The sequence below is a fragment of the Neovison vison genome, chromosome 8, assembly GCF_020171115.1.
Source record: "Neovison vison isolate M4711 chromosome 8, ASM_NN_V1, whole genome shotgun sequence".
NCBI classification, from domain to species: Eukaryota; Metazoa; Chordata; class Mammalia; order Carnivora; family Mustelidae; genus Neogale; species Neogale vison.
In genome coordinates, this window is record NC_058098.1 from 60,272,570 (window position 1) to 60,297,353 (window position 24,784).

At 39.6% G+C, this 24,784-nt stretch overlaps 1 protein-coding gene across 1 annotated transcript in view; it reads left to right on the forward strand.

Moving 5' to 3' along the window:
- TMEM182 (transmembrane protein 182) overlaps positions 1 to 24,479 on the forward strand; it is a 58,519-nt gene extending 34,040 nt beyond the window's left edge. Inside the window, exons 4-5 of the mRNA XM_044262426.1 lie at positions 5,416 to 5,553; positions 23,353 to 24,479. Coding sequence (XP_044118361.1) covers positions 5,416 to 5,553; positions 23,353 to 23,573 — 359 coding nt within the window. The 3' untranslated portion in view covers positions 23,574 to 24,479. The remainder of the gene's footprint in view (positions 1 to 5,415; positions 5,554 to 23,352) is intronic.
- The last annotated feature ends 305 nt before the right edge of the window (positions 24,480 to 24,784 follow it).

The following is a 24,784-nucleotide window of genomic DNA, read 5'->3' on the forward strand; positions in this document are numbered from 1 at the left end:
GGCACGAGGTTCCCCCTTGCCTTAAATGCAGACCTGTTGCTCCGCCTTCTCTAAGGACTCAGAATCAAAATCAGATCAGGCTATTTTGTTAGAGCAAAGGACAGGACGGGAACTGGCCCCTGTCAGGAGCAGCAGCAGCTCTGAAGAGCATCCATCCACATCCCTGGTTTGCTCTCTTTCCCTCTCTCCCTCCACAGGTGCTTCTCTCCTTTAGTCCCGCTGCTTTTCTCCTGGAGAGGTGTGTCCTGCTACTTCTGTCCTCTCTGTGGTCCGCTTCATAATGCCTGCCCTCTTGCTTGTGTATGGCTCTTCTAGACCCAGCAGCGATCAGTGCTTCCTTTTAACTTCAGCCTTGATTAGTAGATCACCTCATATTTCCAGTTTTCCCATTCTCCAGGGATCACAAGGATTAGCCCAATTCATCTTTACAAAACATAGGTCGTAAGACATGGGTCAGAGGTCACCGTGTTTGAGCTGTCTTTGTGTTAGGTGTCTGACCTCATTTGTTTGTATTTTGGACATTTAGGAGTAGAGTCCCATGTTCTAATAGAAGGGCCAATGCCTTCTTAGAGGTTAGTGGACAAGGAAACGTCCCATGGAAGACAGTAGGTCAAACACAACTTCTCTTCTACACAGTGGGCTGGAATCTAAAGGGATTTCCAAACGTCGATGGTACATAAAAGCAGCATGCAAGCTCTCTGAGGAAAGTAATTCACTTTCCTATTACTGAACACAGTACCACCTGCTGTGTAGTGTTCATGCAATTTAAATAATAGTGTAAATAAAAGCAACCACAAAATAAATGCTATTCATTGATTTCTTATTTTTTATGTCACACACTTCACATACATTATTAATAATTCTTCCAAAACTCCAAAGGATGGATGGAAACATCTGCATTTTACAAAAGAGATAGATGTTCGGGAAGCTTAAGTGATTAGTCCAACATCACATCACATCTAAGTGGTAAATACCGAGGTCACCCTGATTGTAAAACCTTCATGTCTTTACTGTATTGTGCTGACAATATATTTTTGTATTTCAACAGTCGAGAATAAAGAAATGAAGATGAGAAAAATACTAGGTCACATTTATGCAGATACTCACCTTTGCTGTTTTTCTTCCTTTATTCCTCAAGTTTCAAGTGAACCCTGGTGTCCTTTCTTTCAACCTAAAGAAATTCCTTCTCCTATGTCCTTAGAGGACAGGTCTGCTTAGATAAATTCTGTCTTCTTCCTTGAGAAATGACTTTTTTTCATCTTCATCCCTGGAAGATATTTTCATTAGAAGGAGAGTTTGAGGTTGATAATTCTTTTCTTTTTTTGCCTTAAAGATGTTGTTCTACTCTCTCCTGGCCTCCAACATATCTGATCAGAAAATGTGGTCCTTGGATTGTTGTCCCCTGTATTCAATCTGTCTTCCCCCTTACCTACATGTGATGACTTTTAAAACTTTTTCTTTATCTATGGTTTTCAGTAATTTTATTGTTATGTGTCTGGGCTTATTTTTTTTTTCTTCAGTGTTTGTTCTTTGGAGTTTGTTGAGTTTCTTGTATCTATAAATTTATCTTTCACCAAATCTGGGGATTTTTCAGGCATTATTTCTGTGAATGTTCGTTCTGTACCAATATGGTCTGCCTCTGCCTTAGGGACTCCAGTGGCACAAATGTGACATCTTTTGATTTTCTCTCTCAAGTCACTGAGACTCTCTAGCCGTTTTTAAAAAAATTTTTGTTGTTGTTGTTTTAATATATTTGGGAGATAGAGAATGAGAGAGAGAGTGCATGAGCAAGGGGAGAGGCAGAGGGAGGAACAGACTCCCCCTGAGCAGAGAGCCCAATGTGGGACTTGATCCCAGGACCCTGGGATCATGACCTGAGCCAAAGGCAGATGCTTAACTGACTGAGCCACCCACACACCCCTGACTCTAGTGATTTATTTCAATTTCTTTTCTTTCTGTTCAGACTAGATAATTTCTTTTTTTTTATTTTTTTAAATTATTAATTTGACAGAGAGAGATCACAAGGAGGCAGAGAGGCAGGCAGAGAGAGAGAGAGGAGGAAGCAGGATCCCTGCTGAGCAGAGAGCCCAATGTGGGACTTGATCCCAGGACCCTGAGATCATTACCTGAGCCAAAGGCAGAGGCTTTAACCCACAGAGCCACTCAGGCGCCCCTAAACTACATAATTTCTACTGCTCACTCCTCAAGTTCACTTGCTCTTTCTCATCTCCATTCTTCTACTGAGCTCATTTCATGGATTCTAAGCTTCAGATATTATATTTTTCACTGCGATTTAGTTCTTTTTTTATAGACTCTGTTTCTTTTAAGAATTCCTCTCTTTCATTTCAAGAGTGTCACCTTAGTTCATAGAAAATGGTTCTAGCAGCTGCTTTAAAGTCTGTGTGATAATTAACACATTTGAACCGTCTTTGGGTTGGCATCTGCTGATCGCTCACTCCTTTGAGAATTGGTCGGATTTGGTTGTTAGTATTTGGATTACAGCCTGGACATTTTGAATATTATATCGTTAGACCTTGTACACTGTGAAACTTCTCTGGAGAATATTTGTTTGTTGTTTGAACAAGCAATCTACTTGCATGATATGTTCCTTGCTTTTGTGGTGGTCGTGTCAAGGTCGGTTAAGTTTTCAAAGCCTTTGAGATGCTGTTTGGGTCTGCTGGGGCATAAATATCCCTCAGGGCTTGCTCTGGTTCTTGGGTGATGTTGTGCTGTAATTCACTTCTCAAAGTCTTCATTGTACTTCTTTGGACATTTTTGGTACATGTACAACTTGAAGGTGAGCTCAGCACTTGTGTGGGTTCAAACACAGGATTAGAGATTCTCTTCTCTGGTTCTCTCTCATCTGTGGGGTTTCTTCCATATTCTCAGGCTCCCAGGATCCACTTTTCCAGTTTTTCTCGCTGGAAAGATGTTTCTCAGAGCTGGCCTCCTGGGCCATGGCCTCCTTTCATGCAGTTGTAGCATTGTGCAAAGCAGTGAAAGAGGAGGAAAACCCATAGCAGTGGTTCCTTCGCTCTTGGCAAACTGGGTGTCCTTTTTTCTGCTGCTGCTTTTTTTTTTTTTTAATTTGAAAAAAATAGAGAATGTGATGGGTGGGAGAGGTAGGGGAAGAGAATCTTCAAGCAGATTCCCTGCTAAGCAGAGAGCTTAATGCAGGGGGCAGCTGGATATGGGACTTCATCCCAGGACCAATGAGATATGATCTGAGCCCAAACCAGGAGTTGGTCACTCAATCCACTAAACCTCCCAGGCACACCATTTTTCTGCTTCTTGTAGCCAAAAGGTTGAATCATCATTTGGGATCTTAGGTGTCCATGTCTCCCCTGGGGGTAGCAGTACAGATTTACTTTTGAGGTCTCGAGGCAGGACTGGTTGAATAAAAAGAGAAAATTCAACACGGAGACTTTCCCCGTACTCTGGCTTACAGGGAGGCTTTTCCTGCTGATCTAGCCAGAATGATCTTAACTCTGTATTGTTTTTGTTTTTGTTTTTTTGTTTTGCTGTTTGCATCTTTTTTAAGATTTTATTTATTTATTTGACAGACAGAGATCACAAGTTGGCAGAGAGGAAGGCAGAGAGAGAGGTGGAAGCAGGCTCCCCACTGAGCAGGGAACCCGATGCAAGGCTGGATCCTGGGACCCTGAGACCATGACCCAAGCCAAAGTCAGAGGCTTAACCCACTCAGCTACCCAGGCGCCTTTGCTGTTTGCACCTTTTATAAAGTTCCCAATTTGGCTTGCTTTCAGGACAAATCCAGAAGGAGAAAAAAAAGGATAAACTCAGAAAACTCCTTGTAGCCAATTTTATCTTTTCTTAAGTTTTGACTTCTCGATCCTTAAGCCACTTGTTATTTACTTTCCTGACTCCTCAGATAGCTGTTTGCCAAATGTGTCCACATTTAAGTTGTGGCCAGGGGAGCCACAGAATAGGCTCCTTATTCTGTGGACTGCCTCTTAATCATGTTTTCACCCCTAATACTTGCCACAGAACCTACCACATGATAGACAATTAAGTAATTGAAGGTAATAGAAGCATAAAACGTGAGGCTCACCAATGTGAAGGAAATCTTTGTGTGTGTATGTGAATGAAAATATAAAAAGTGAAGCTTGCCAATTCTCCAGTAAATTCTGGTATGACCCGGACTGAACGTGTTTGGCTCACTGTCTACCACTCTTCCCACGCTCAAAGATGTTCAGTACTTCTCCTTTGCTTGGCACCCTGCAGAGCCTGAATGCAGCCAAAGAATATTCCTAGCACCCCAAACCCGGAAACCACTGGCAAGTGAAAAGCATGGGATGTGGGGTACAAGCCGGTCTTTCACTCCTGTTTTTCACACGTGTTCGCACACAATTTTCAGCTTTTGTTTCCAATTTAAATGCAGGGACTTCTCCCCAAAATTTCCATCTTCCTATACTCTTTACTCTTAAGATTCTAGCTGATGGGCACAGATTTCCCTTTACCAGGTGGGCCTGTGGAAGAAAATCATTTATTTCGCTTTCTTATACAAAGTCCTATGTTTTCATTAAAAAATGTAATTTGACTAATGTGTTTTATGGAGCTTTCCCTCATTTATACCAAAAAGAACTTATGTTAGTGTTTTAGGCCTTGGGAAATGATGAATTTGTTTAATAGATCAGTAATTATCCCACTCAAAAATGATCATTAGAATTCCTCTTTATTTGATTACTATGTATCACCAAACCCACAATCCATTTATCACCAGCTGCATCCATTAATCCAGCTTTGCTGGTCCATGTATAAGAGACTACTCTTTTCATTTTGAGCCTTTCTAAGAAAAATGTTGCTAGAAAGTAGTATGCCTTAAATATATTTGATTTAAAATCTCAGTCTGTACAAACTTTTAGTTTTGGTTTTGTTTGCCATTTTTCTTACTGAAGACTATTTTCCAGTTGAGTCACCATCTAAAGAGAAGTGTACTTTTTTGTTAAGGGATTGGGGGTGATTATTAGCTTCTAGGGGTGACGGTGGTAGTAAGAAATGAGGTCTGTAAATGTGAATGACTTTTCACGTCTTTGTACGTTTGGTATGAAACACCCTAACACTAGGTATTTACTTAAGGGAGCTTGTTCCAGAACTTTAGGACATTCCCCCTTCTAAAGTGGAAAACAAGGTCAGGAAAATGAGCTCCGACAGTGTACTGAGCATGTGTGGTGCAAATACCAAACACGAGTTAGTAAAAGGTTGACATCACTGAGTACAAAGTTCTCTAGTAAGATTTCCTTTGGATCGTCGTGGCTTGGGATTCCGCCTCACCCTGCTGGTACCGAAATCAGAACAATAAAGAGGAAAGAAACTGACTGCGTGGTACAGTCCAAGTGGGGTTCACAATCTAAATGCGGTTTTCTTTTCTCCTTTCCCCTCTGGGGTTTCCAGTTTACCGTGGTTTCTGGGCAGTCCTGATGCTTCTGGGAGTCGTCACCGTGGTGACTGCAAGCTTTCTGATCATCTGTGCAGCTCCCTTTGCAAGCCACGTTCTCTATAAAGCCGGTGGAGGTGGTTACCTTGCCGCAGGTATGTGCGAGGCAAAGGGGGTGGTTTCCAGCCATGGCTTTTCTGGATATCCTCGTATTTTCCTTTTCTAGTTTCAGGTTTCAGACCTCTATAGTAATAATACAATGATACTCGTACATAGTTTTGCTGGAGTGCCCACAACTTGCAGTCCCTTCTCTAGAGACTTGTGTTTTCCATGTTCTTCACAGCATTTGCTTACTGTATCCACATGGTATACAGAAGCCACTAGAAGGAAAAGCTCTGTTCTTTAGCCTCGCTTAACCTGTTTATTTTCTATCTGTCAAATGGGTCCAGAGCATGTCTCTCTGTAACATCAGGATATGGGTGAAGTCTTCCGCGTACTCTTAAAGAGAAAGCTGCATGAAGACATCACAAACCGGCACGATTTATTTATCACAGGCAGAAAACATCTCTTTCTACGGTGTCACCACTCACTTTTCTTAATTGTGGTTCATGTGTGTTATAGAAAGACATTCTTTCCTTGGCAAAACCTGCATTTTTTTTAGTCAGCTTTCCAACTAGTCTTTTTAATGCCCGTTACAGAGATCTTAGTATAGATAGGAAAATAATTGACTAGATGTTTCTTGCAAATATCAAGTGTTTTTCATTTAATTGGGAAATAAAAACAAGAACGTTAATCTGAAAACATATAAGCCTAGATGATTTGTAAAATAAGAGTTCTAGTAAATGAGACAAACATCACTATGACCAAAACCAAATCGTACGTGGCTAGGCTATATTGTAACACCAAATCGGGACACAGAGTTTCTGTATGAAATGGTAGTGATAGTAAAGAAACAGAATGGATAACATTGTCATCTCTAAATCATTGCAGAGACAGATCCTGATGTCCATCACCATTTAATCGATGACCAATCAATAGTTCAAGCACACTTATTACATAACATTGTGCTTAATTCTGTGGAGGGACTAGAAAGAATAATCAGATATGGATCCTCTGTTCAAAGAATTCAAAAAAGAAAAAAAAGAAAAAGAAACAACCCACCAAAACCAAAACCCACCTTCTGGGTTTTGGTTTTATAAGTGTCCTGTTTAACCTCTTCTGTCATTATTTAGTCTTTTATTCAATTCCTTTCCTCACTGGTTTTTCATGGACCTTGCTTTCAAGGGCCTGATTTACCTACAAAATTCACCATTTTAAAGTATATAATGCAGTGTTTTTCAATACATTTCCAGATTTGTACAAATATTACCACTCTCTGATTCCAGAATAATTTTTTTAAAGATTTTATTTATTTGAGACAGAAAGCACAAACAGAGTGAGCAGCAGACAGAGAGAGAGAGGGAGAAGCAGTCTCCCCACTGAACAGGGATCCCCATGCACAGCTCGATCCCAGGACTCTGGATCATGACCTGATCTGAAGGCAGCCACCCAACTGGCTGAGCCACCCAGGCACCACTAATTCCAGAATATTTTTATCACCTCACAAAGAGACCTCATATTGTCTCCCCTCCCTCCCTCCCCTGACCCTGAGTTAACACTCATCTACTTTCTATGTCTGTGGGTCAGCCTATTCTGGAAACTTCATTATCAATGGATTCACACAATGTGTCGCCTTTTGTGTCAGGCTTCAATCTCAATTTATAATCTCTCTTCTTTAATTCATAATTCCCTAAGACCAAATCCCTCATAAGCCATAAAACTGAGCATTTTCTGAGCCAAATATTTTTTCCTTCTCCAAACCACTTTCTAACTTTGGTTCGTTCCAAGGTCTTGTGAAGATGCATATTTTTCCATGATCTTCCCAGAAATAACAGCTGTCTGCTAGAATGTGTAAATATTTGTTTCTTCTCACTTCTTACATTTCTTTTAAAATCTTTTCCAATAAAGGAAGTATGTATAGTTGACCCTTGAACAGTCTGGGTTTGAAACTGTGGGTCCACTTATACATGGATTTTATATGTGTGTGTGTGTGTGTGTGTGTATGTGTATACATATACAAAAACAGATTTACAAGACTGTACTATATAGTACAGTCTTGTAAATCTGTAAATTACAAGTCCTGTAAATCTGTTTTTTTTTCTTATGTTTTTACAGTCCAGTCCAGTAAATTTATAGTACAGTCCTGTACATCTTTTTTCTTTATATTTTTCTTATGTTTCTTTTCTTAGCTTAATTTATTATAAGAATACAGTATATAATACGTACATAAAGTATGTGTTAGTTGATTATGTTATCAGTAAGACTTCTCTGGTCAACAGTAGGCTATTAGTCATGAAATCTTAGGGAAGTCAAAAGTTACAGGCAGATTTTTAACTACAGTTAAGTTTCCGTGGTGCCAAAAGTTATAGGCAAAAAAAAAAGTTATAGGCAAATTTTTAACTGCAGTTAAGATTTGAGGAAGTTGAAATTTTCTTTTCTTTTTTAAATTATGTTATGTTAATCACTGTACAGTATTATCATGAGTTTTTGATGTAGTGTTCCATGATTCATTGTTTGCATGTAACACCCAGTGCTCCATGCAATACATGTCCTCCTTAGTACCCATCACTAGGCTCACGCTTTCCCCTACCCCTTTCCCCTCTAAAACCCTCAGTTTGTTTCCTGGAGTCCATAGTATCCCCTGCTGATTCCCCCCTTCATTTTTCCCTTCTTTCTCCTAATGTCCTCCATGCTATTCCTTATGTTCCACAAAAGAGTGAAACTATATGATAATTGACTTTCTCTGCTTGACTTATTTCACTTAGTATAGTTTCCTCCAGTTCTGTCCATGCTGATACAAAAGTTGGGTATTCATCCTTTCTGATGGCTGAGTAATAGTCCATTGTGTATATGGACCATATCTTCTTTATCCATTCATCTGTTGAAGGGCATCTTGACTCTTTCTGTGGTTTGACTATTATGGACATTGCTGTATGGGCAGTTTTTCAACTGCACAAGGGTTGGTGCTCCTAACCCCAACATATTCAAGGATCAATTGTAAAAGCATGAGTTTAGTACACATTATGGAAGCATGTTGTTTTAAACTCAGGAATGCTCTGATCCTTGGTTTAATTTGATCAAAGAATTGTATGTCTGTGTGTGTGTTTAGTGCTTTTGGAAAAAAAAAGTGTTGGTCATTTTTAAATTGTGCAAGAAGGTAGTATATCCAAAGAATTTCGTTTGGCTGAAAACTCTGTAGGAAGGAAAAGCATTTGGTATGTGTTCATATGCCATTGACCAGTGTGTTTTCTTTTTGTGAGGAATCTTTGCTGTGTGTGGGAACGGGGCTGTGGTCCCCCTTCCTCAGATCTTCTTATGGAGTACGCTGGGAACTGAGAGGTGCCCATGGTATTCTGGGACCCATTCTGCAAACAACCAAACTGAATAATTCCTTTCAAACTTGACTTTTAACTTCCTTCATGGCGGAATTCTTTATTGTTTGTGTAGGACCATTTGTTTCCGCAGAACACAGAGACAGATTCTGTTAGATGAGACAAAATTATCTTGGGCAGAAAAACGTGATGTTCTCAGGAATAACTGAAGTTTGCAGTCTAGTGTCAATTTCCACTGTGAAACACAGTTATGGGGCCAATAAGTCATCCATGAGCCTCCATATTTCTTGGTAGAAAAATTTTTAAAATATTTTCATTGTTTATTTTTAACATTCTCAAGTAACTTTTTAAAATTTAGTTTCTTTTCAGTGTAACATAATTCATTGTTTATGCACCACAACCAGTGCTCCATGCAATACGTGCCCTCCATAATACCCACCACCTGGTTCCCCCAACCTCCCACCCCCTGCCCCTTCAACACCCTCAGATTTTTTTTCAGAGTCCATAGTCTCTCATGGTTCATTTCCCCTTCCAATTTCCCTCAACTCCCTTCTCCTCTCTAACTCCCCATGTCCTCCATGCTATTTGTTATGCTCCACAAATAAGTGAAACCATATGATCATTGACTCTGCTTGACTTATTTCATTCAGCATAATCTCTTCCAATCCCGTCCATGTTGCTACAAAAGTTGGGTATTCATCTTTTTTGATGGAGACATAATACTCTATAGTGTATATAGACCACATCTTCCTTATCCATTCGTCCGTTGAAGGGCATCTTGGTTCTTTCCACAGTTTGGTGACTGTGGCCATTGCTGCTATGAACATTGGGGTACACATGGCCCTTCTTTTCACTACATCTGTATCTTTGGGTTAAATACCCAGTAGTGCAATATGCGGGGTCATAGGGAAGCTCTATTTTTAATTTCTTAAGAAATCTCCACACTGTTCTCCAATTTGGCTGCACCAACTTGCATTCCCACCAACAGTGTAAGAGGGTTCCCCTTTCTCCACATCCTCTCCAACACACGTTGTTTCCTGTCTTGCTAATTTTGTGCATTCTAACTGATATAAGTTGGTATCTCATTGTGGTTTTAATTTGAATCTCCCTGATGGCTAGTGATGATGAACATTTTTTCAGGTAATGTTAATAGACAATTTAGCCTTTCAAAGTCAAAGGTGGAAACTTACATGTGCTATATGAACACTTGGCAGATATGTAACAAACACTAGGTTTTTCGGCCAGCCATATTTTTTATATGCCATTTTTAATATGGAATCATGCATATCTACTGAGTTAAACTGAATTAAATTTATATTGCTTTCTTTGGCTAGATTTTACATATTCAAAATGAAGTGGTCTTATTCTATGTGCCTGCTATTCTAGAGTCTCTTTGTTCTTTACGGCTTACCTCGTCATTCCCTGCCCCAGTCTCCGGTGCTGCCCTGTGCCAATGCTCTGTGCTCTGCTGGGCAGTAGGGAACAGGTGCAGCTTGGGCCTTGGGTTGCTGTGGCAGCTTTATCAGTGCCACAAACAAGACTACACACTCTCTCTTTATTTGGACAGATGGCTTTAGAAGGGAGAATAGCCAAATTCCAAATGGCCAGTGCTGGGTGTGTGCATGCATAAAGACTCTTTGGCATTAGCAGGAAGATTGGTTTTGGGCATACCATGTGTGGCTGAGTCATCCTGATGTCACAGTTGTCTGTGTGAGTAAGGGGCGGGGTCCATGTTGTTCCTTGCTCTGTCAAAAGGCTCAGAGCAAACCTTGGAGGGCATATGTTGCCACTCCTTGCAGCTGGACAAATTCTTCTTCAGGCAGGCTAGGCCATGGGTCCCCAAGGAGGTTCAGTTCTGGAACAAGTGCATGGTAATTGTCAGAACGTTATAATGCTGAGCCTGTATCAGTGAGTCTCATCCCACACTCTACAAAGCCTAAACAAGTGCTGAAATTTGTTTTCATGTGGTGTCCCAGAGAACTGTCAGACCCAAAGGGGTTCACACTTGTCTTCTCCTAACCTTGTGAAACTGTAGGTGATAGGAAAGATGCAGAAGAGGTTAGAATGGGTAGGCATAGCATTATAAAACTCCTAAGATGTGATCTGGAAGTTCTGGGATACTGACATCACTGGGTAATGGGCCATAAAAACTTGAAATCAGTATTTTACCAACATATTAGGGTACAAAGATTTTTCTTTTGTAATTGAAATCACCTTTTCCTGAGTGACAAAGTGCGACTGCATTTTTCTGCTGAATGTAGAGCCAGACAGAGTCCCTCCAGGGTAAAGGTACCTGAAAAGCTTCTGGATCATGTCTAAATCCCTTGTGGGACCTCATGTTGGTGAGACTACATGGACCTTTTGTAAGCTAGAGGAATACAGCAGCCTTTATTCTAGACCCAGGAGGTATTAATGGAAGCAAAGGGTACCTCTGCACGTAATTGGTCCTTTGGAACAATTAGTTCTTTAGAGGCAAAGTAGTGGTTTGACTCCTGCCCCGTTCTGTGACCACAGAAGGTGCTCCTTGCCCAGACAGCTGCTGCTCAAGCCATTACTGGTCACCAAGGGATACCAGCTGAGTGAGTTGGGATGAATTTTTATAAATCCTCTGCCATGTGGAACAAACTGCTGGGCACATATCCTTCCACAACTCATATCTGTTTCCTTTGGATCTGGAGGACAGTGCTTTCTAAAAGCGTAACGATGTGAACCCTCTTAGAAAAGTAGCATAGGAAAGGTCAGTGGACAAAAAGAGAATATAAAGTTCTGAGTACAAAATTTATAAACTACTGAATCAAAATTAAACTGGACTTGTGTTTTGTTTTCTTTTTTTCTCTCAAAGATCAATAGAATTTGTAGTGGCTCCTCAGTAAACCACATTTATTTCTATAGGAAATAAGATAGATGGGATGGATGCAAACTACAAGGTGTTTTTTTCGCCTTAATTCTAGAAAAAAAAATAGGTCACAGAAGCCAAGGGACATATTTCAGATGTTCCTTTTTGGGGGGCTGGGAATGATCACTTGGCTTGCGGAAAGCGCTCCGTGTCATACCTTGCTGCTCACGTCTTCCTCCAGATAAAGCAGAGCAAGAGAAGAATATGTGGAGGAAACAGAAGACCACGAGCAGGAAGGGATTAGCGAGGAATTGCTGACAGCCCAGATGCAGGCTTCTGAACTTACCGGCACACGCATCTCCCTGCTTGCACCTGCTGTCCCCATGTCTATATCATGAGAGATCCGGGCTATAAACAGCCGCTTACCCTGGAAAGCAAAGGGGCCTCTGTGTTAGCAGAACAGGCATGGAGGGGCAGTGAATGCTTGCCAGAATTTCTTAGTGGAAATTCTGTCTTTCTCTGTCTTTCTTAGTGCACCAGAAGGAGAAAATGACAAGCATAATCTCCTAGTGGGGAACAGACTAGTTGACCAAAGTCTCGGACTTCACATTTTATTCATAAGTCTGTTCTGTCAGACATATGCATGGAAACAAAAGGGTGACTCATGAGAACTGTAGGTTACTGATACCTTAGCAGATGTGCTCATTGTAGTAGAATTCTTGTCTTCAATTTTTATGAAACACGAAACAGCAGTTTGGATTTCTCTTTTGGTCAGTCCAAAGCTCCCATACTAGATCTACTTTCTGAGTAGTTCCAGAAGAGCAAGTCACCCTTATGTTTCTAAAAACACTTGCTTTGTACCCTGGCTTTGTGCCTTCAGTTGTCATATTTGGGAAGTGGATCAGTCAAAGTTATTATTTTGGATATTGATACTATAATAACATGGGAAGGCCTCTCTTCAAATTTTGATATGGAATTTTAATGTCTTCAATATGTCATTTCACAGAAATGTCAAATGCTAGAATGAGTCAACGTTGGTCAATATTAAAGAGGAAAGAGCTCTGAAGAATTTTTATTTACAAAAATGTTTTAAAGCCTACAATTATTCTCTCTCATTTCTTTGAATTATTTCCCCCCGCCCCATTGCCTATTAGTTGGAATGTGCATAACAGGCTGTTAGGATCAGACTTGTCCCCACTCAGCTTTGAATGGGGTACCAGTATGATAAATGTATGATGCTCCAGTGAAGAGGCAGGTCCCCAGAGGAAGGATTCAGAAGGGGTGAGCGAGACCCAGTCCTGTGAGCCTCCAACACCCCAGCCAGGTGAAGCCTGGGGAAGGGATGAGGAATATGAAGTAGAGAGACAGAGTGGTTTCTCTGGAGAGAGCTGTTGTGCTCCTGAATCTCTACCCCTACCCGGGCTTGGTGTCATATGTGTCCTCACTGGAAACATTCTGGGTGATGGTCCAGCCCCTGCCCAGATGAATCTAGGGTATGAGAGATCAACTCAGTAGTGGCTTTAGTGGGACTTTCTGGAAAACCTTGAACCCCAAGTGTGAATAAATGGCCCCTACCCTCTTTTAAAAATGTATCTGTGTGGTTCTTCTGAGAACTAGAGCTGTAGGCTTGGCAAATGGATGCTTTTACTCACATGACATTTTATTATGGGATGTAATTAACCTCCTCACTGAAAGGGAGTTTTCAGATGTGTAGGGTAATGAGATTCTTTCCACTTTATAAATGGCATGTTTAGTTTGGGGTTAGGTATTGGTATGGTGGAAAGGCAGAGTTAATTTCCGTCTGCTTCACTCTCCTTTTTTAAAGTATGTGTATCACTAACATCTACCATTAATTTAGTTCTGGGAAAGATTTAATTCCTTTGCAAATATTCTGTTTTATTCCATACCCTCCCCCCAAAGAGTCACTTTGCTCAGAAATAACTAGTAGCAAATGAATAAGGCATATCGATTTTTTTTTTGGGGTGGGGGGGAAGCAGGCTCCCTGCTGAGCAGGGAGCCCGATGCGGGACTTGATCCCAGGACCCTGGGATCATGACCTGAGCTGAAGGCCCGGGCTTAACCCACTGAGCCACCCAGGTGCCTGGCATATCGATTTTTTAACTGAAAGGCCTTTTCAGGCCTGAAAAGGCCTTCTGAGGCTTTCCCCCAACCCATTATACTTACTTATACAAAAGAGAAATACATTAGTAATAGACTCACTGAATGACCAGATTGACATATACTAAGTCTGTCCTAGAAATAATTTTTAATTCCTGTAACTGAAAGGTAGTTGGGGAAGGACAGGAAGTTTTCTCACTGGACCCTTAAGACAGAAAATGGTCCTTAACACATACATGAGCACAAGTCTGGATTCACCTGTTAACCTTTCTGAAATGTTCGGTGATGGGCCTGTGGGGTGACTGGTGCCATCTGGTGGAAGATTCTAGTAAGACATGGGCAGACAACCTCCCTCACCTCTCATGAAATCTCAGAACGGGAAGGCACTGGGGCAGTTTTCCCCTTGCCTCTTGACTAGTCCTGAAATAGCCCAGTCATATGAGAAGCTCTGATGCTTTAAAAGATTTCAGAGAATAATATTTGCTAGCCATTAGCAGGAGTTCATGCCGAAGCTCAATAGAAATAATGATAATAACATAACTAGCCGTATTACATGCTTGCCCTGTTCCAGGCACCCTGCTAAGTGTGTTATGTCCATTAATTCCTTATGACTACTCTCTGCAGTAGGCACCTGCGTGATCTCTATTTTACCAAAAACGCTGAGACAGAGAAGTACAGAACTTGTTCAAGGTTACTCAGCTAGTCAAGTGTAAATCTTTCCAGCTTATACACCTGCGAGGTAAGATTTAAACCAGGGCAGTCAGAAGCCAGGCTTGTGCCCTTCAGCTACCTCCTGCTTCATGAAACTCATCTCTTGTGAGTAAACACTTCTTTGGGGTTAAATGAAAATCTGTTTTCCAGATGCAGTTCCTAATGACTTGTACAGATTGGATAAACCCTCATGATCATTCTCTATCAATAACTGTTTTTAAAGAGAGTAGAGAATTGGATAGACAGGATGTTTAATGCCTACAATGGATACGCCAATCTAAGAAAGTAATAAATGTCTGAGAAATCCAATAGACATTATATAAGTTTGGTGGACTAAATAAAAACATCAGGCCAGAAAATGAAAGGGAAGGGGCAGTTAATATATTCGGACAGTAGTGTGGTGAAGTGTAAGTAGTTATGAATACTTTGAAATCAGATAGATGTAATGAAAATATACAGCATGAAATTATATAAGGTATTCAAGCTATCTCAGGAAATTGGAGAAAAATCAGTGGAAAGTGAGTCTGAGAAAATGAAGAGTGGAAATTGTTTATGGTTGACTATTATGAATTAGTAGTTTTAAAATTTCTGAAGTCTGATATGTAAAAATGAGCATAATTTAATTAAAAGAGAAAGGAATAGCATGTTAATGTAAAGAAGGACTATTACAAAAGTACAATTTAAATTATTTTTTAAGAACTTCTAGTGCATTTTCTGGAAAAGTGAACTTTTTAGTGAATGAACTAACAGATACATAACTACTACGAAAGTATGTTACTCTTGAGAAAATACAGAATTGGAAAATTTTCCTTTCCCCATCATGTAATGTTTAGAAAAATAAGTATGCATTTTAGATTCTGGAATGGATCTGTGAGAATAGCCTGCACTAATGGCCATGTTTACTCCTTGAACCTGACACATAGGATTTCTAAAAAGTTGAGAAAGTTCTTAAACATTGCAATTTTTGAGATTCCTACTGTATTAAAAGTTAACACATGTTAAAAAGGTTTGAAAATACTGTGGCACTTAGTGTTTATATTTTAAAAGTTAATACTCCATGTTTTTAAAACACATACATAAATATAATGACCCTAATATAAGGTCATTTGCAGACATTATCCAAAATCTTTTATGAATTTAGATCCCAAACACATATCACTTATGGACTCCAGTCTCGTCTGTATCATGAAGGAGCACTATTATTCCATCCCAAGAGGTTAAACCCTTGCCCATTCTCAGAAAGGGTCTAGCTCTTTCTCCTTGGTTGTGCTTCTATATCCTCTAAATTAAAGGCTAGAGATCATCTCTACATACCTGAGGGGCAACTGTCTTTCCAAAGAAGTCCCAGAAAACAAAGATGTAGGGTAGACTTCTGGTTCCTAATTTGGGGACCCGTTTGCAGGGGTTCATTTGATAATGAAACTTCATAACATTCATTTATATGTCATATTTTGTATATTTCAAAATATTACATTTTTATTGCATTATACATAAGTGCACTAGAAAAAAAAAGCAAAAACAAAAACAAAAAACTGTAACTTAAAAAAGTCATCCCTGTGCTCCAAGCCCTTGGAGACTTTAATTGCCCAGTGAGCACTATTGAACAGCTGTCAAATTTTTGTTGACAAAACTGATGCTTGAGGAAGAGAAGACTGTATTCTTAAGGGGTGTGGGGGAAAGTCAAAGCAGGTGCACTGCAGGTCACTGCCATAGCATCTGTAAGCCCAGCGTCATTGTATATGGCATAAGATCCTGTTTCATAAACAGATACTGTTGCCCATTTCTTTTTTTAAAACCATTTGTCTAAGGAATTGTATATGTCATTTCAGGACTCTGTGTTTGAGTTAGAACATCATGGACCAAAATACTCGTAGTGGCTTAATTTATTATAGCCCAAATCTAGAAAGAACCCAAATGATCATCAGGAGATAAATGGATAAACAAACCATGGTCTGTTCATACAATGGGATAGTGCTCAGCTGTAAAAGTGCTCAGCTGTAAAAAGGAGGGAACTACTAAGACATGCACAGCCTGGGTGGATTCTCTGTCATCATGTTGAATATGAACAGCTGGAGACGAAAGACCGCACACTGTCATGATTTCATTTCTACAAGGTTCTAAGAGCAAAACTCTGCTATAGTGGTAAGTGTTTTGGGGAACGGGGGTGAGGAGGCCTGAAGAACCTGCCTGGAGTGACAGTGATGGATGTGTTCTATTTTTAATGGATTGTGGGTACACTGATGTTTCCATTTATCAAAATTCATCAAATCATACACTTAAAACTTGTACATTTTGCTCTATGTAAATTACACCTCAGTTTAAAAAAAATGAGAAAGAGAAACAATGAAACTGGGATGCTTTTTACCCGTTAGAACAACCTTCGAACTATAGGGGCTTAATATAATACCTTCAAGGGGTGCCTGGGTGGCTCAGTGGGTTAAGCCGCTGCCTTCGGCTCAGGTCGTGATCTCTCAGGGTTCTGGGATCAAGCCCCGCATCAGGCTCTCTGCTCAGCAGGGAGCCTGCTTCCTCCTCTCTCTCTGCCTGCCTCTCTGCCTGCTTGCCATCTCTCTCTGTCAAGTAAATAAAATCTTTTTTTTTTTTTTTTAAAGATTTTATTTATTTATTTGACAGAGAGAAATCACAAGTAGACAGAGAGGCGGGCAGAGGGAGAGAGAGGGAAGCAGGCTCCCTGCTGAGCAGAGAGCCCGATGCGGGACTCGATCCCAGGACCCTGAGATCATGACCTGAGCCGAAGGCAGCGGCTTAACCCACTGAGCCACCCAGGCGCCCAAAATCTTAAAAAATATATATATATAATACCTTCAATGATTAGTACGGACCAATTTCAGGAATGTTGATAGGAAGACCATTTATGGATCTTCTGCAAAAGCCTCTTGTGGGGACATGGTCCTTTATGCTGCTTGGTGCTCCTCTGCAGATCTGAGAAGGCATTCATTATGTATTTCTTGATACATTACTATGTTTCCTTTTGGAGAATGATAGTAAATACATAGCTTATCAAGTTTTTTTTTTTTTTTTTTGTTCTTTCTCCTGGGCATAGCAGACCCAGGTTCACCATTCCATTAACACTGCTATCTTTTGTACGCTTACCCACACCCCAGATTTTTTCTTCATTTCTGTAGTTAGCAGGAACCCACTCTGTACCTGCCCGGGAGCCCCACCTGGAAAAGTACCCTCATTGCTCACCACCTCCTTGGAAATTTTCCCCACTGTAGGGTGTCTGTGAGTGTCTTCATCCTACTGTATTATACCTGCTATTAGGGTGTCTGTTTGAGTTATGCCACAGGCTACTTTGACCTTGTGACTATAGACCTCATTTCATCCTCTGAAAATAGACAAGGAGTGAGCCAATGCTGTCATCCCTAAAATTTTATGAAGCTGACTTTCTACTTATGTTTTTCTAGATGCTCTTGCTGAATATTGTCCTGTCTTTAAAGTACATGCAGCCCTCCTGTTAGAAAAAACGCACTATTTTTCTGATTCTAATTTACTGTTCACTTTAATTTTCTTCATAATGCAATTTTTTTGACTGTGGAATTCTTTGGCCTTTCCTGTGCCCATAGAAAGCTGAAGTGAGTTGCCACTGAATTTATGTGCAAGCGTGACTAAAAGAGGCCAGTGGAATCATCTTGAATTCATGATTCTTTCCCAAGTACCCAATAGCAGCTCATGATTGAAGTTACTAAAACATATTTCAAAGGCTCTTATATCTAAGCAGTTAAAGATCAAGTTTATTGTTTTTTTCAGCAACTCCAAAAGGCTTTTGTTTTTTAATACAGGTATATGTATTTCTAGGCAAGAATATAGGGGTTTGACATTTGCCTGTCTTTTTGAAGAGTTTCCATTTCTGTGGCTAATTTTTCCCTAGGAATGTGTTTTTAAATCTGGTTTTTATAATGTAGTATACAAAATCTTTATTTTTCCATCCTTGTTTCCATGAAATATTGAGGACGTGCAGTTTTATTTTCAGTCTGTGACTTGGTGTTGGTGAAATTCTTTTGTATTTTTTCCTACATTGTGAACATTTCCATATTGTTTGTCATCAACAATTGTATTCCTAATGGCCCATTGTGACTTTGTGATCTTTGTTTCAGAGAAAATGCTTTCCAGATTGAATTCATGATATTTTGAGGGAAAAATTTTCAACTTTGTGAGAGTTGTAAAACCCTGAGTGGCTCTTCCCCACACTGCATGTTAGTAAGAGAACCAACACATTCTTCTTGTAACTTAAGTATTTGTCCATGGCTTCTTTTTATCACAAATCTTCTTGGGATTTGGGACCTTACTTTGATTATGCCTCCAGTGAGCTGTTTAATGCATTTTTTTGGTCTTCAAACAATTAGGTATTTTTAAATTTAATTGGAAATAAGTTATGCTTTCATAATATAACCAAATTTAAATATAACAAATTAAAAACAAATTATTGGGGCACCTGGGTGGCTCAGTGGGTTAAAGCCTCTGCCTTCAGCTCAGGTCATGATCCCAGGATCCTGGAATCGAGCCCCGCATTGGGTTCTCTGCTCAGCAAGGAGCCTGCTTCCCTTCCTCTCTCTCTGTCTCTGCCTGCCTCTCTGCCTACTTGTGAACTCTGTCTGTTAAAAAAAAAAAAAAAAAAATCCCACAACTTTTAAAAATAAATAAATAAATTATTACCTAAATATTAGCAATATTTCTATTCCTGCTAAAATCACAGAGTCAAGTGGGTTTGACATGTAACCCACTTGTTACACAAGGACAATTATTACTTGTGTTTGCATGAAGGAGAGTCCTTTAAGATATCAAAGGATAATAAATAAGATTTTAACATAGTATTTTTCCATTAGTGTTCCCCCAGATAAGCCTCTCCACTTGGTAGGTGAACCACATCAGCAGCAATGTTCATTAATCATCACAATAGCCCACCAAAAGAAGATGTGTCTTTCTGGGTGTGCAAACACATGTACTCTCTCCCATTCCCACCATCATATGCCCTTTCTAACACACAACCACAGATTCCCACCATACTTTTTTTTTTTTAAATTCATTCATTTTGTCTTTTGTTTTGAAATATTTTCAGATTTACATAGGAGTTGAAAATCCCTTCACCCAGAGACTCCATTCATTTTTCACTCTCAATGTGTTTTATAGCAAAAGGCTCCAGTCCTGGAACGTGCTTTGCATTTAGCAGTCATGTCATCTCCATCAGACAAGAATAAGTCCTACTTAGACCTTCATGACCTTGACTCTACAAGAGTACAGGCCCATGATTTTCTAGAATGTTCCTGAATTGGTGTGTCTGATGTTTCCTTCTGATTGGATTTAGGCTTTCCATTTTTGGCTGTATCGTAGCAGTGATGCTGTTTTATTCTCATTGTATCTTACAAGGTGGTTAGTGACATCAATATGCCATGCCACCGGTGATGTTCACGCTGATCATTTGAGTAAGGTGATATTTGCCAGGTTTCTTCAGCATGAAATTACTGTTTTCCTCTTTATAATTGATAAGTATTTTGTAGGAAGTGACTTTGAGCCTCTGTAAATATTTATTTCTCATCTAAATTTCATTTTACTAGTTTTAGCATCCTTTTTTGTTTCTTGCCTGCATTATTACTTAAATGATTGTCAAATGGTGATTTCTAATTGAGCTATTCCTTCTACATTTATAAGTTAGCATTCTCTGAGGAAAAGCTTTCCCTTCTCCCTATCTAATGTATTCATTCATGTATTTCTATCACTGTGGGCTCATGGATTTCTCTTTTATTCAGTGAGGTATTATGCCATTATCATTATTGGTTGGATAGTCTGATTGCCTCAGAACTGGCCGGGGTAGCCTGTAAAGCTAACTTCTGAAACACTCCCACCATTCCGAGACCACATCTGACATTCCAGACTTGTACTTTCTGTCCCAACCTGGATTCCCCTATTTCTTTGAGATGCCTGGTTCCTGATATTTAGAAGCCAAGATCTAGTGCTTGGCTCCATGCTACAGGGGTGTTATGGTGGTCAGATCCTCCCAGGACATAGAGCCAGGAAATACATGTAGGTGTATACACATGGATGTATCTTAACACACACATACTTTTACTTCTATATCTGTTTATCTATCTATCTAGAACCATAAATTCACCTTGATACATTTAATTCTAAACATCATCATAGACTTTATTCTAGCTTTCCCCCTTTTCAAATTTGTAACTCTCTTTTCAGGCAGTGAAGAAGAACATGATTCCAATTAACCTCAATATATTTATTGGTTTGATCAGTCTACCCCTATGTAATAGTCTCCTGACTCTTCTGTTGGCCGGATGCATTGCATAAACCCCTCATCATAAATTCTTGCTACCGTGTCAGCTAAATAAACCATTGGCTTTGGTGTAAATTCTTTCCATTATCTGTTTGTCCCTCTGCATTTGAGTGTGCACATGCACACATGCACACCGGCAATTTAATAGGTAGGGAAACACTGGCAATTTAATAGGCATAAAACACTGGCAATTTAATAGGTAGGGAAACACTCTTTTACTCCATGGGAAGATGTAATTATAAATGGGTATACTATGAATTAAATGACAGTATCTTCAATTAGTGAACAAGTTAAAGATTGTAGTGATAGAAACGCCTATTTTCATTGATTTCAGGATGTAAATGCTCTTCAAATAACATCAATTTTAAAATGTAAGTTAATTCTTCCTTATTAAGAATCATCTACATGGTTACTTGGAATACATTTTTTTTTAAATACTCTAAACTCAGTAAGGGGTTTTGCAACTTTTGAAAGAAAATATGCATAAGGCTACTGGTTCTTCACAAAGGCAATTTTCTGTTTTTGTAAAACTATCTGAAAGCACAGGAGACTCACATGATGCGAGAAAGTTAAGAAACATATCAATAAATTATAACAAAGGTTTGCAGTCTGTTTGCATAAGGCAAATAGTATGCAAATAACTAAGCCAAACCTTTACATTAGGGGAGAGTAGTGTCTATATATTTGCAGAAAAATGTATTGGAATGCACAGAGTTGCTCGACAGCACATGGCCTGGCCATATTGTTGTCAGCATCTGAGGTGCGGCTTTGCAGGGAGTTTGCTCGCCGGCTATGACTTTACTATTTCTCTCTGACATAGCTGTTGTTCAGTGGCTAAATTGCACTCTTCTCTGCTCCAGTATTTGCATTTACATTACAGACCACAGTGTGAAGGATGTTTCTTATTAGCAAAGCATCTATGTTGATTCCCCATTGCTCTGTGGTTTGTATCCCGATTACGAGAAAGTTTAAGACTCACCTTGGCATGTTTATGAGCCCTTCTTCTTTTGTGTGTACTTCTCAAGATTCTTTACGCAATGGATGGCCCAAGAGAGAGAGGACATCCTAAATACTGGAGGATCACAATTAACTGGAGAAGGCTGATTAATAGCTAGGCTCTTAAAAGCTACTCTGTCCTGCCAATATGCCTTCATCTCTGCTCCCAGTCATAGGGTTATGTTTACCTTTCAGACAGACTCGCAATTAGAATATGGAGATTTTATGACTGATGGTTTTGTTCATTAATTCAAAGACTATAATAGGTCCTTGACTTATTTGGATTGAACTTTCGGACAGCTAGCAAATGACCTCAAGTATATTTTGCTCAGCAACAAATTTGAATCCCTCAGGCTGCGTGGTTTGTGGTTTGTGTGTGGGACCTGTCACTCACTCACCAGTGCATCAGCTGAGCCGACTGTCCTGGGTTTGCAGCTCAGACAGTGGCGCTCCTCCCTTCTGTTATTTCAGGGACAGCCATGTGGAAAAGTGTATGCTTTGCAGTATTCTCAAATGTTAGCATTCGTGAAGCTCTTCTGTCATCTTTTTTTTTTTTAAATGAAGATTTTTATTTATTTATTTAACAGACAGAGATCACAAGTAGGCAGAGAAGCAGGCAGAGAGAGAAGAAGGGAAGCAGGCTCCCTGGCCAGGCTCAATCCCAGGACCCTGAGATCATGACCTGAGCTGAAGGCAGAGGCTTTAACCCACTGAGCCACCCAGGCGCCTCAACACTTCTGTCATCTTGCTCCCTCCCTGAATGCCTCCCTTCTTCTTCCGTTCCTTTCTCTTGCCTAATAAGGCTCTTGCTCTTACACCTATGGTTTTACATTCCACAGAATTCTTTCATTAAATTTTTTTTCCCTCACTCTTTCCAGGCAATGTTGCCTTTATGCTATACAGTCTTCAGCATCTATATTTCAATTAAAAAGAATCACATCTATTCTTCTATAGGAGTTCAGTGCTCTCATCTCTGTTCTTGTCTGATACTTACTTTGGCTTCTGTTTTCATTGACACAATTACCTGTAGCACTAGTTAGCTATGGTATAATAATATAATAATAGTTGGAAAGACCTGAGCTGAAAATCAGCTCTGAAAACTACTAGTTGTGTTGGCACATACTTAAAACCAAGGGTTAATAGTACCTATTTTATCAACTCACTGTACATCTCAAAATAAATAATGTATTACAGTGCTCACCCCAAACCAGACATATAGTACAGAAGGGAAATGTTAGGAGAAATTCCACTAGGCAGGATCTTTGACTCTTATGGTCATAAGCACCTAATACAGTGCCTGGCATACAGTAAGTACTTAATAAATGCATGTCAGCTGTTGCCGTTTTACTTATATTGTTATAACTCTCATCTTAATGCTTTGAAAATTAAAGATAAGCAGGGTGCATATAAAACACATACTAAAGGATATGGTACAAAGTAGGTGATTTGGCTAGAATGGTATTTGTAGAGACATATCATCAGGCAAATGGTTGGTTAGCGTTCTTGGGAAAACATCTTCAGAAAGACTAAAAGTCTTTTGTTTTGTCCTTCTCAGGCATCCTGTTTTCCCTGGTGGTGATGCTGTATGTCATCTGGATCCAGGCAGTGGCTGACATGGAAGACTACAAAACCATGAAAATGAGAGACTGCTTGGAGTTCGCCCCTTCTGTTGTCTATGGCTGGTCATTTTTCCTGGCCCCGGCAGGGATATTTTTTTCTTTGCTAGCTGGATTACTGTTTCTAGTTATTGGGCGGCATATACAGATACATCACTAATCAAATCGTTGCCACCAGCATTTTCTTGAGAGATTTTAAAACAGAGAATTTCTTTTTCATTTTGTTTGGGTGATCCCAACGTAGAATTAGACTAGTTGAGCTGGTATTTGAATTTTGCTTTTACATTTTACTTGTGATTTCCTCTAAATAGGAAGGTCCTAGAATATTTCTGGACATCCACATGTTTCCATCCTCTGTAGGTGCTTTCAAGAACCTAGTTCTCTTAGGAGCAGGTAAAATGGGCCTCCCTTTCACTGCACCTGTTAGAGCTCATGCAGGTTACAAAGGCCTGATAATGGCATGATATCACCCCCTGGGCCAGTGAAGCTTTGACTTAAAACTTCCTTCTTGGCACTCACTTCTGCTGATCAAAACAAAAACAAAAACAAAAACAAAAAACAAAAAACAAACAAACAACAACAACAACAACAAACAAAAAACGTTAGAGAATAATTAAAATGGAAAACAAGTGTTGTCAGAGAACTTCCTCCATTTCCTCTCCACACACATGCATCTCCACATATGCATTACTGAGTCCTGTAAACCAATTATTTCTAACTTAAAAACAGGTAGCAGTGTGCTTGTGGCAGGAACCAGGCAGACCCATCGGTTCAAGTGGGCCACAACCAGACTGAGGGCGCGTACTTACTCCACTCTCCAGCCAACAGGACTTGGGTCACCTAATCGTACTCCCTTAATTGTGCGTCCTTATATAAACCTTAAACTGTGTTTAAAAGTGACTCATCTGTACACCAACTTACATTTAATGTAGAATGGATTGTTAGGAGCTCAGTGGATTAATTGAAAATACGTAAAAATAAGGCACCTTAGCTTAGTACTTCATTCTGTTTGATATTTTAAAATCCCCCCTTAAAATTATATGCTAATATGTTCAGCATGTGAAAATTTATTGATGAAATGTGTTTTTAATATGCACTAGCTATAAACTTTCAAAATATTTCCATATGAAATGATAATAGCCTTGCTTTATTAAAGACTATGAAATATTAACTTTTCCCAAGATTTTATGGTAGTTCTTCTGATAATTTGATTCCCTTTATTATTGTCTCTCAGTTTCTTCATCTTTACAACAGGTATTTTAACATTTACAGACACACTAGTTTCTTCCTTTAATCTCTTGGAAGAAAACTTGGTGCTGGTTGGTGGATAATTCTTTCTTATTTGCTAGTGTAGACATGCAGACATTTTGC